Source organism: Alosa pseudoharengus, unplaced genomic scaffold (assembly GCF_046254945.1).
Source record: "Alosa pseudoharengus isolate Yale_2024_CS ecotype anadromous, Long Island Sound unplaced genomic scaffold, YU_APseudo_1.1 YU_APseudo_1.1_scf_12, whole genome shotgun sequence".
Taxonomy (NCBI): Eukaryota; Metazoa; Chordata; class Actinopteri; order Clupeiformes; family Clupeidae; genus Alosa; species Alosa pseudoharengus.
Window position 1 is genome coordinate 15,334,653 of NW_027468587.1, and position 11,911 is coordinate 15,346,563.

Sequence of the window (11,911 nt, forward strand, 5' to 3'; positions counted from 1 at the left end):
CATACTAAATGGCAACAAGGAATTTTAAAGGTGTCTATGGAAGAAGATACAGCAACACACAGATCACACTACAGTCTTTAAACATGCAGGGTCAGAATTACCTACAATCAAGGGTGGAAATCAATCATATGTCACCAACTTATGATTCTGATACCATCCTAGCAACATCCGGATTTTGCGAGGATGGTATCCAGGTTGCTAGGGGACGGTATCTAGGATGGTATCAAAATCTTGGGGAAATTTCAGAGAGGGTTGAAACCAAGTAGAAATCAAGGATTTTTGTTTTGTTTGTTTGTTACACTAAAACTGTACTGTACAGCATTGTAGCGAACATACTCCGTCCATACACTCACATCTTAGATCAGTATCATACAGTCCTCCTTTTCTCACCACTCTCCCTGTTTTTTTCCCTTTATCAAGGTCTTCAGTGGACACTTAAGCACTGAAAGTCCATCACTTCATTCTTTCTCTCCCCTGATCCGTGTGAGGAGTTATTTTTAAACTCAGACTTCAAAGACACCCAAACGATGTGTGATGATGACGACGACTTGCTTCAGTCAACTGACAAAAGGACTGTTGCGGTCTTTGAAACTCTGAAATACTGGGAGAAAAGAAACAGCGAATATGACCGCACACAAAAGCTGCATGAAGGGGGTTATATTATCTGTCATGATAAAGCAGGCTTCCGCCCTGGAGAAAAGTAACACACACAAAAAAAATATCTGTCTTTTTTATTTTGAGCCCATGTCTGAACTGATGTCAGTTGAACAGAAGGAAAAACAGATGGCTGCTGTCTTCACTAGTAGAGGACATACACATAGCCACCCCCATAACTCCCCCCATAGACTGGCTATTTAAATGCCCGATGCTCACCCTCTGCAATTAAATAAACTTGAAATTGACCTCGTCTTGGGTCTGTCCTAATGGGGAAGCGCCAAGCCTCTGACCATTGGGTCAAAACAACCAAAACAGGTCTGTGGTTTGCTAAACTACTATTTTATGAAGTCGTCAACAAGTCAGTGGGTCAACACAAATTCAGCTAGAAAATTAAAGTAAACCGTGGGGCCCTTGACATAACAGAACAAGGTCATTCACTACAGCACAAAAAAGAACTGTGCCCCTCATTCTGCTTGGTTGTGCTATAGCAAGCTGTTCGTGGCCTTCTGACAGTAGGCCTACTGTACATGCTCTTTCCTCTGCTCCTCCTATGAGCCAAAAACGTGGAACAGTGGGGGCTTCAGGTCTGTATCATCATCTCTGCATCTATACAGGCAGCTGACACAGTGCTCAGACTAGATACTTACTTATCCACCCTCTTTAAGTTTCAATAGAGGTAGGTGTCATGACACTGGCGTGGTTGAAAAGTATGTATTCAGTTACAACCATACAGAAAAATTCATTTATCTTTTTCCAAGAACACACTTCCTGGGGCATCCTGGGCACTCTCTATCAGTGCACGTCTTCATTAGCCCATTACAGTGCTGAATCTTCTAGCTGCGTCTCTGCCAAAGCCCTTGTACTTTTCCCATTTTGATCTTGAGAGGAAAGTTTGCCAGGCCACAACCAGGCTTATAGATGTCAGAGCCCCTTAATGAAAAGTTCCACAGTAGCTCTGCTCCAATGATGAAATATAGGAACTCTGTTAGTAAATGTGAAAAGTGGATCTGGCTTGGGGTTATTCAATTATTAAACCACACATGGGAGTCTAAAAGGGAGAGGTGTTTGATGAAGAGGTGCTTGTGGAAAATTATTCTGACATGACTTGAGTGTCGGGTGGAGGCATTCTTCAAAGGGAAAGTCATCTGATTTGGCTAACAGAACAATGTTGAGAGCAGTCTCTGGAACATGATGGTTTATTTGATCTACTAACAACCAGAATCTTATTCTTCTCTGCTCCAAATATTGTAATAGCAGTGTGCTGCACGGCAGCATGGACAGCAAGAAACTATCACGGCTTCAGGGATCTTTCGCTGCCAGGATTTTGATGGATGTTCCATTCACCAAAACAGGTTCACAGGTCAATTAATCAGTTTACTGTCTGATTACCATACTGATACATGGAGGAAACATGAGACCAATGAATACATTCACATCTTCTAGGAACCACATGAAACGGTATGAATTTGATTCATCTAACTATGGGATGTCAAACATCACAGCACAAATACAAATCCCTCAGTAGAATTCGTCAGTAGGAAGGAAATAGATACATAACAACACAGTTATTGGTTTTGAGAGAAAGTGATGTTGTCACATTACCGAAAACAGACTGCTGTCTTGATTTTTTTCATTTATGAAAGTGGAGCAACACTGATCAAAGATATCCTGACACCGTTGCCAGTGCAGAGTCTGACACTTCACAGAAAGCCCATGTGAGCCTTCGTGCAGCTGTGGACAAATTTATCTTGCGGCCCATTTTGAGATTACTTTTATTTATTTATTTATCGATCCATTTTGTTTCATTGTTGGCCTACATTTCCACGATCCACAGAATAGATATGACCCACATGAAATCACCAGGCTACTTTTTACAGGCAGGGTAGAGCAGGGCGAAGCGGAGCGTCGCCTGACAGTCCCAGAGAGGAGGGTTACTGATGCCTCACTAGGCAGCTCATCAGAGTGAGAGCAGTGACTACTCGCCCGACCTCAAACCAGAACGGAGATGTTTCCATTGCTCATTGGAAATGACAAGCCATGACAGACCACTCACCCTAAACCTCTGATACTGCTTTAGTGTGTGTGTGTGTGTGTGTGTCTGTGTGTGTGTGTGTGTGTGTGCATATTTACGTGTGTGTGTGGGTCACGTGTGTGTGTGGGAGCCATGAAAAAAACCTATAGACCTACTGCAGACTACTACCTACCATTGTACCACTGTTCTATTGTCATTACTCATTAAGGGCACTGCTGATAACTGTGTTGCCTCATCATATTATATAATGTTAAGAGTCCCTTGTATTAGTTCACAGACAGAAGCTGTGAGTCAGTGAGGGGACATAACCTTTTCATCACAACCCCTCCAGTCCTGGCACACACGTCTACTCTGCAGCAAAACACCTGCCAAATCTCACACTTCAAGGAAAGAGAGAGTGCAGCTAGGAGCGAGAGAAAAGGAGGAGTGTGGGGAGACAGGTAGAGAGAGAGAAAGAGAGAGAGAGGTGAAAAGCAGAGGAAAGACAGAGCAAGATAATGAAGCAGTCAGAGGTAGAGATCACGAAAGGCAAAGAAAAACATAAGACAGAGGAGAGGAGAGGGGGAGAGGAGGAGAGGGGGAGGAGAGGAGAGGAGAGGAAAGGAAAGGAGAGGAAGAGAGGAGAGGGGAGAGGATGGTACAGGAGACAGGAATGCAGCGAGATAAGAGGAGTGATGGTGACTCTCTGCAGTGCTGAGGGCCTCGGTGACGCCAGTTCTTTGGCACAGGGCCCTTCGGTTTGGCGCCTTTCCCTCTGACCGTCTGCCAAACACAGAATTTCATAAATTACCCCTAGTGCTTGCTCACATCAACGTGAAGCAGCACAGTTTAAACAGTTTCAAACAGAGATGCTCCTTCTTAAAGCAGTTAGCAGCAACAGTGGGGACGTGTCTGAATCCATGAGCTTTGTGTCCCGCTGCTGCTGCGAGTCAGATCCCCTATACGGCAGGTCCTAGCCTGACAGAGAAGCAGTCAGTCTTGGCCTCTCATATCAGCCAGGCTGAACTGATGGGGGCTAGAGGGGGGCACTTCCGCAGTCCGAAGAAAATCACTATCTGTAACAGCATGAGATCAGAGAGGGGGACAGATAACCACAGCCTGTGCTCTCGGCACATCCACCCTGAATTCCGTGCCAAAGCCAACCACCCCCACCGCTCTCACCACACACCCCCATGTACGGCAAACTCCGCCCGTATACTGATCACAGCCAGCTGAGCTCTTCACAGGAGTATAACAATGACACGGTACAGTGCAAAAAGGAGGGGAGAGGAGGATGCACACAGATGAATGGAATTCGAAACTTCATGATTCAAACCCTTGAAAGACGACTTGAGAATCCACAGAGACAGTTCAGTCATAACCAAGAAAGCGCACACATGTAAAGTGGGCTTCTTATCTAGAGTGAGGGAGGAGTTGAACAGATGCATATTTTATAAGAAGGGGAAAAGTCTGTGGAAAACATGGCCTCCTTTAGAAGAAAGAAAAAATAACAACTTTTGAGCTGATAAAGTTTGAAATGCCAAATGGCCTTGGCTGATCCTGAGGATTAAAACTTTGGTGAAGCTCATGTTCACTTTCAGGATGGAGGAGCGAGCAACAATTAGCATGCAAGCCTCCTTCAAAATGCTTACAGTGCATAGCAATAAGTGCCGGTGTTATTGGTATAAGAAACAAGCAACTTCTAAAGCCTTGGGTGGGAAGAAGTTATGGATTTTTACAGCCAACCACAAATGTGATTTTTATCGAAAGGGAAGCAGAAACTCTTTAAACTGTTTATGCCTTAGGCAACAACTAACCCTTAGACCCACTAGTGCTCAGGGCTAAATCAACAGCATTTTATCTCACCGGAAAAAATATGACCTTATTTATTACGACTGCACTACATACAGAGTGTGCATCTGACAATGTGAATGAGCAGCAGATTATTACTGAAGCAAGTGCTGCACTTGCCACATGCATTATTGCTTCATGCCATTCAGGACTCGTAAATAGAAAATGAATGACACAGAACAGATGTGAGAATAAATGGGTGCTATACATCCCTATAGTGTCTCCCTTTCATGAACATGAAGCCCTCCATTTCAGACAGACTGGCGGCGAACAGACATTTTGGTGCAGGGTAAGAGAGGGAGAGAAGGAAGTGGGGGCTGCACAAGAGACTGCAGTCACCTATCAGATAAAACTCCAGCGCAGTCTGCCAGAGACTGCAGACTAAGACCACGCACAGTGGGGAGGAGGGAGGGAAAGGAAGAGAGAGAGAGAAAAAATCTGTTGATATGTATATACTGTATGTCCAGATTTATTGTAATAACTGCTTTGGCAATATGAATGACCATCATGAATTTGAATTTGAGAAAGGAAGAGAGAGAAAGCAACAGAGAGGGGCAAGTGTGGGGTGATGGTTTATTTGTGCAACATGAATACTCCATATGCAATCTGTTATGGCTTGCAATCAATCATGCATTTTTTGCATGCATTTGGTTTACTACTTATACTTGTGATGATCAATACAAATATGTACATGACCCTGCAGTTATTCATGTTCACAATGTAATAGGCAACGTGGTTAAGTGTGTATTTGTGTACAATTCCATATTTACTTCTTCACCCATAGTGTGAAGTCTCTTGTGTAGCCAAGGATGGAACATACTGGATTTCAACCACAACAAACAGAAAAACCAAAACAATAGCAGACGCCAAGAAAACACTCTGGGTTTGACTGCCAACTCCCTCCGCCGCCCCCCACACCCCCCCTCCTCGTGTTGTGCCAGTGAGTAAGGATTCGTCCACTCAAGCGGTGAGCGGACATCCATCTCCAGAGTCTCTCTGGCATCTCTGCAGTACTTCTTTATCAAGCTCGCACACAATGGGCCAGCCAGTGTGCTCTGGGTAAATGAGCCTCCTGGGGGCTTTGTGCTGATTACACAGACGTGCCCTTCCTCCTCTACTTCCCCCACCACCCCCTATCCCCCCCCCCCCCCCGTCCCTCACAGTCCCCCACAAGCATCACTCCCGAGGGGGGGGGGGGGGGGGACGCCTGCAAATTTAGCAATATGCCTCAAATATTGCCTCACTCTTAATGTGACAATTAATGTTGTGAATTGTGGCAGCGATGCCCTCAATCATTCCTCATGTACAGTATCTGAGGCAAACTGATCTAAAAAACCTTTAAATTATTTCTGTTTCAGATATATTTTGACTGATTTACTAGTCAGCTTCAACACCAGCATCTGGACAGATGGGGCTACATGCACCAGGCGAACATCATATGGCTGACCATCCCTCCTAATGGACATCAATGTGGTCTCTCAGACACACCCCTTCACACAAAATAAAGCTTGCTAGCCCCTTTGTCTATGTAGGGTTTGGTCAGAACAACTATGAATTCTATAGGCTGTTCTATTCCATCCTATTTGAATGGTTTGTATGATGTACATGTTAATGTATTCTTATGGCTATAACAATAACAACTTCCATTTATATAGCGCTTAATTTCCTCCAGGATCAATAAATGATCTTTATCAGACACCCAAAGCACTTTACAGTGAAATGGGAACCTCACTAACCACCACAGATATATAGCACACACTTGGGTGATGGTCAGCAGCCACTGGGCTCTGACATGACAATATGGAGGAAACACAAACTTCCACATTGTCGAGGTTTAACACGACAGATTGAGAGCCAGCAGCCCAATTCATAATTAAGCTCTAGTGTCTGCCTCCTAGAGTGGCACAGAAAAGGGGGAAATCTTTTAAAATTTCATTGCCAATCCCTCAGGTACGCTGTAACCTTTCTCGGTCAGCCCAGGAGTATAGACCCTAAAAAGTCTCTGCCACGTCAGTGAAAAATCTGGGTCAGAGCAATAGACTCCCTACCAACTTTTCAGGAGTTCCATAAATCGTTCAAGTTATACTGTGACCTACTTTTGCCATCGACAGACACGTGGATCTCATACCAGTGAGGACCACAGGAGTCTGAGGGGAAAAAAACTAATAAAAATGGCATCAATGTGTTTACTCATTTCTGTCAGGGCTGTTCGATGGTGGCATAAAACCGTCAGTGTTCTTATCTCTCAGATGTCAGCTGCATAGCTATCATAATAGCGTGGCATTTGTAGAATAGGGAACTGAAATTGTGTGTGATGATGTGCCGCACCACTCGGCTACCCTACAACAATGTGAAATTGTAAACTTTGCCCATGTTCAGCTCCAAGCCATCTCTCATACAGACAACAAGCAACACAAATCTGGGGAGGGTAATTAAATTTACAGTGAATCATTAATGAATTCTAAGATTTTTATGACTACAGACTAAAGAATACACGCATGCATCCAAAATATTGGCTACTCTAAATGCATTTGTTCTGGTCTGCATACTGTATAATACAATTTTGAGAGACTGGTGGAGTTCCCCTTGAAATCCTGGAAATGTAGGGCATCTAAAAAAACGACATGCAAACCAATTGTGCACCAAAGTCTGAATTGTAGCCCTCTGACCGTCTGTGCATACCTGGCGGGCTACCTTCCTGGCCTCCCAGTACGGTTTGGAGTCTTCCACAGCCTTGCCTATCTTCTTCACCAGCTCATCCAGTTTCAGAGTGGCCTCCACCAGAACAGACCGGAACTTCTGCCTTGCATCCTGATGGAAAGAAAAGGGAATTGATGGGAAGAGTGTTACCAGCAACATCACAGAACAGGCTCCTGGTCAAAAGTCAGTAAAGGGATATTAAAGATCAAAGTTTTGTAGGCTAAAAAAATATTGACCACTTTTGCTTAAAATGGGCTCAAACAAAACACTTTTCACACAGATCAACAAAGCATTTGAGGTCATTTTTCTAGGAAGCGAGTCTGCATTTCCTAAGAAAAACTGTGTCCACAAATTCAACTAACTCTAAATTGAATTAGCAGGATATTTATGTCGAACCAACCACATTAGCAAACAACAAACTAAGCAATAATCTTTAAAAAAGTATCCTTACACAAGACATTTCACACATCTTTTTGTGCAAAACCACAAGCCCAACACTGTATAACAAACAATGTAACATTATCAAAGATAATTCAGTTATAAACTCTTTCCCCAGATTTCATCTTCTCTGACCAAAACAAACAAAAAACCTTTTGTGGGCAAAATAGGTGCCATAATGTCAAACAGCTTGGAAAAACAGCTGATCAAAGACAGCCATTCAGGCAGAGAAAACAAAGACACCTGAAACCTCACTCTCAAATCAACAACCTAAAAGCCACCCATCTCAGACTACAACATTTTAGAAATCAATAGATTTTTTTACTTAGAAAGGTCTGTCGCAGTAGGTCATCAACCAGCAAAGGCAATGTATCAAGGACTTACACCCAACTGTGAATGAAATAGATAAAAGACATCCAAACATTATGGGAGTATCAGCCCCAATATCAACCATAGAGAATGCAGACATAAGACAGTGTCCCAGTAATTTGTTCCTCTCCTCTCTAACTGATCTCAAACAGACCTGACCTGGAATAAAGAACAACCCTGGTGATGGGGGTGGAGGGGCACTTCTCTTTTTCACAAGTCTCACACATACCCCCACTTCTTGTTTTATTCCTGGGGATGGTGGAGTGAAGTGTAAATAACATTCACTGGATGCAGTGTGAGCTACATGACAGTCAAAGTGCTCTTGGCTAAAGCAAATGATAGTGTTATGAGGTACTGTCTGAACTGTGCCAGTGTGTGCTGATCTCCTCCTCCTCCTCCTCCCCCTCCTCCTCTCTCTCTTGATTTTTATTCAGAGAGGCAAATCACCCAAGAACCTCAGAGAAATACTGTCTTATTCACGCTCTCCATTACACTCTACAAGGCTCTCTTTTACAAACAATTCCAAAATCAGTTTAAACAACCATGACATAAAATGGCACACATTTTCCTCATAGTATGAAAATTATTCCTTGTCAATGAGTCAATTCAAAAAAATTTCCCAAGATCCTTTGCATCTCCTCACACTTATAGGAAACAAAATGGATGCATGCATGTTGCTGAGCAAGGTCCCCTACAGTCTGGCCTCATTTCCACTTATATTAATGAAACATGACTATACCTAATCTCCTTATTATGCTTAGATTCCCCCAAACAAATGACCAATCAGAGATCCACGCCAAGCAAGCAGAGGGGCAGAGATGCAGGCCAGAGTGAGAGAAAAAGAGAGAGAGAGAGAAAAAGAGAGAGAGAGAGAGAGAGAGAGAGAGATCATGTGGTCAGGTCTTCAGCTGATATCTGTGTCTCTTGTTTGAGTGGATAACCTTGTTTACAGCACTGAGGATTCCTCACTCAGACTCAGAAGTCATCACGTTTTTGCTTGGCACACACAGCATCAACGCATCTTACTATGGCTGCCAAGGGAAAAGTGGAGTTGTTGAACAGCAAAACCCATCTCCTAATTAAAACAGCTGCAAAATGACCTTATACAGCACAGCACAAATAGCTTCACTCTGGCTTAAAGGGGCCCATGGACAGATTTATCCCAACTTTGCATCATTGGGTACCTCCGAAGTTCAGAGTCTATTTGCATAATACCTCTTAATCACCTTTGGATCATTCTCCAGTCTTGTTGTCAAAGGCAAAACAGTTTTACTCTAAATCACATTTTTTTTACAAATTACAAATTGTAATTGAGTATAGGTGCAGGTGATTTTGCAGGTCCCCTTTAAAGAGTCTGATGTAACATGAACAGGTCGCCTACCTCCAGTTCCGTTTCACATCTGTTGATGTCATCTGTGGATTGGTTGAGTTTTTCAAGTTCTCCCTGTTGCCAGGAAGCACAAAATAATTCACATCAAGACAGGAAGGCCAAACTTCATACAGAAACTAAACATGACAATGATTATTGTATCTTCAAACTAAAATTAATCAGTATGACTAATGGTAAGAAGATGCAAATATCCCCATTGGAAATTGGTGATACACCTCAATGAGCTTTCAATCTCTCTGTGACATTACAATAATTATTAGTCATGGACTGATTTCATTCCAGCAAGAACGTGTTCCAATAGCCTAGTCAGGATATTTGTGTAACGAGCCAGAGGAGCGTATAGGCTAGTTTTAATATTGCGGAGGAACATGCAATGTTAGGGCAAGTCTTAATATTCGTGTGAAGACGTAGCCTACATTCGCAGTAGCATGATAGAATGGCAATAGGCTATTACGGCTTCTTATATTTTAACACAACTTCAGACATGATCAATAGACGACAACATTTGATCAACAAGGCTACCTATATGTAAAATAATTGCCATACCTGGATTCTGGGGTCTACCTCTTCCTCCTCAGATGATGATTCTATTTCTTCGTCTGACCTATTTTCCTTCTCCAAAGTACCCATCTCGTACAAATTTCAGAGATTTATGTGCTTCAGAACAAAGCCAGCCTCTTGAAAAGGCTGGAAGCGGTCTGTTTCTCTGCACGTTGGCGCTAAAACCTCAATCTATACTCAATCTTTGTTATGAAAATTCAAATAATTAGGTAGGCTACCCATTAAATACCGAGATCGGCCGTGGTCCAGCGTGCATTCAGCCCATCCATTCAGCTGCAGACTTCACCTTGTGCGTCTTCGGCATGTGTCTGGAATGACTGAAAGGCAAGCGAGATAATTCATTGCGACCCGCCCCCTTTACGTTTCTCAGTATAATGCTGGATAGTCTCAGACTAATCGACTGGTGTGCTGATGTGTGATTCTTCAAATCGTTTACTGATTTTGTATTTTCTGTGTTACCAAAATGAAATAGGCCTACCCAAGTATTTCAACATGACATCAAAAGAAAGTAATAATTTAAGCGATAGGCTAAAGGAAAATCCTCTTTAAAAACATGCTGCTCTTTCAGCAGTGACCATATCCGCTTAATCTTAAAATGGATTGTAACAGCAGGCTGTATTTGGTAGGTAGCCTATTAACTGTGACATAATAGACACAATTACAAATTCTGTTTAGTTGTCATTTTGAATGCTCTCCCTACGTCAGAACCAAGCTGTGTGTTGCAGTCGCAGCTGATGCCATTGTCCATCATACATGACTGATTCTGAGATAGAATTTCCTCTTTGAAATTAAATGAATCCCGCTGACAAAAGAACCATTGTAATCTAACCTGGTATCCAATTGAAGGCATTCAAGCCTCAAGCTCAGGCACTATAGTAATTTTCTGTAGGCCTGCATAACATCCCTCATTCCTTATGGGCAGACAAAGAACTGAATCTCTAAGTATTGAACTGCATGCTCAGGCAAGATGACTGCAACTGAAAATGACCTTACAACTAACAGTCAGCTCTGCAGTTGTCCTATGGGACTCCAAGGACAGGGATAACATCCTAAGGATAACATCTTCACGGTGTTCAGGCTCAGCTACCCTGATACCCTTCCCCCTTAGACACAAACATGCACACCTTGTCTTCATTCCTGCTGTCAAACTAGGAAAATACAGATCGGAGGATTGGATGGTTGTCTGACAGTTATGTAATGTGGACAAAGCACCTGGTCACCACAAGGACATCCAACCAGATCTGTAGTGCTTCACAGTTCCCAGGAGTGTGGTGTGAGGGGAAGCTAAATCAGCACAGGAAATCATTAATTTTATTCTTTTAAGTGCTGCCATTGGTGGGGCTGGCTCCAGCAAGACCAAAGGCCATAACAAAATGTTTTGTTCCACCTCCTGACAAAAACTAACATATAGTTAATCTGATTAATGTTGTGGGATTTTATACCTAACAATAGACAAAACAAGCTTTTACATCAACTGGACAGTAATATAACCTACATTTGGTAAGCTTAAATTTTTTTGAATTATATAATATACCACACTCAAATAACACATTTTATCATATTTGAAAAATGTCCCTCTGACCAAATTACATAAATTGTATGGAGCTGATGCAGAAGCTTTGGTTTGTGATTACTCCGCTAGATGTGTAGGCCTACTTTTTATTTGCTGCTTTTTATTGTTTGACATTCAGAATGTTGAGTTCACTTACTAAACTTGGAAATGTTTCAGTCAAATCACCTGGGGAAAGACTGTGGCTGAATTCAGTCCATCAATCTCAGGGTTTGTTCATTCTGAACAACCATTTTCAGTGAGAGAATGTGTGCACAATAGCTGGATGTGTCGAGTCTGCTCTCTATGAAATAACACTGGCTACCTTTTATCAACGTGCTTGATCCAATAACAGAGAGAAGCTATTTATGAATAGTCTCAACAA

General features: G+C 42.6%; 1 protein-coding gene across 1 annotated transcript in view; it reads right to left on the reverse strand.

Moving 5' to 3' along the window:
* Positions 1–10,298, reverse strand: part of sh3bp5b (SH3-domain binding protein 5b (BTK-associated)) — a 19,364-nt gene extending 9,066 nt beyond the window's left edge. The window contains exons 1-3 of the mRNA XM_076280224.1: positions 9,963–10,298; positions 9,408–9,470; positions 7,202–7,330 (exon numbers count right to left, since the gene is read on the reverse strand). Of these exons, the coding sequence (XP_076136339.1) occupies positions 7,202–7,330; positions 9,408–9,470; positions 9,963–10,046 (276 nt within the window). The 5' untranslated portion in view covers positions 10,047–10,298. The remainder of the gene's footprint in view (positions 1–7,201; positions 7,331–9,407; positions 9,471–9,962) is intronic.
* Positions 10,299–11,911: the final 1,613 nt, after the last annotated feature.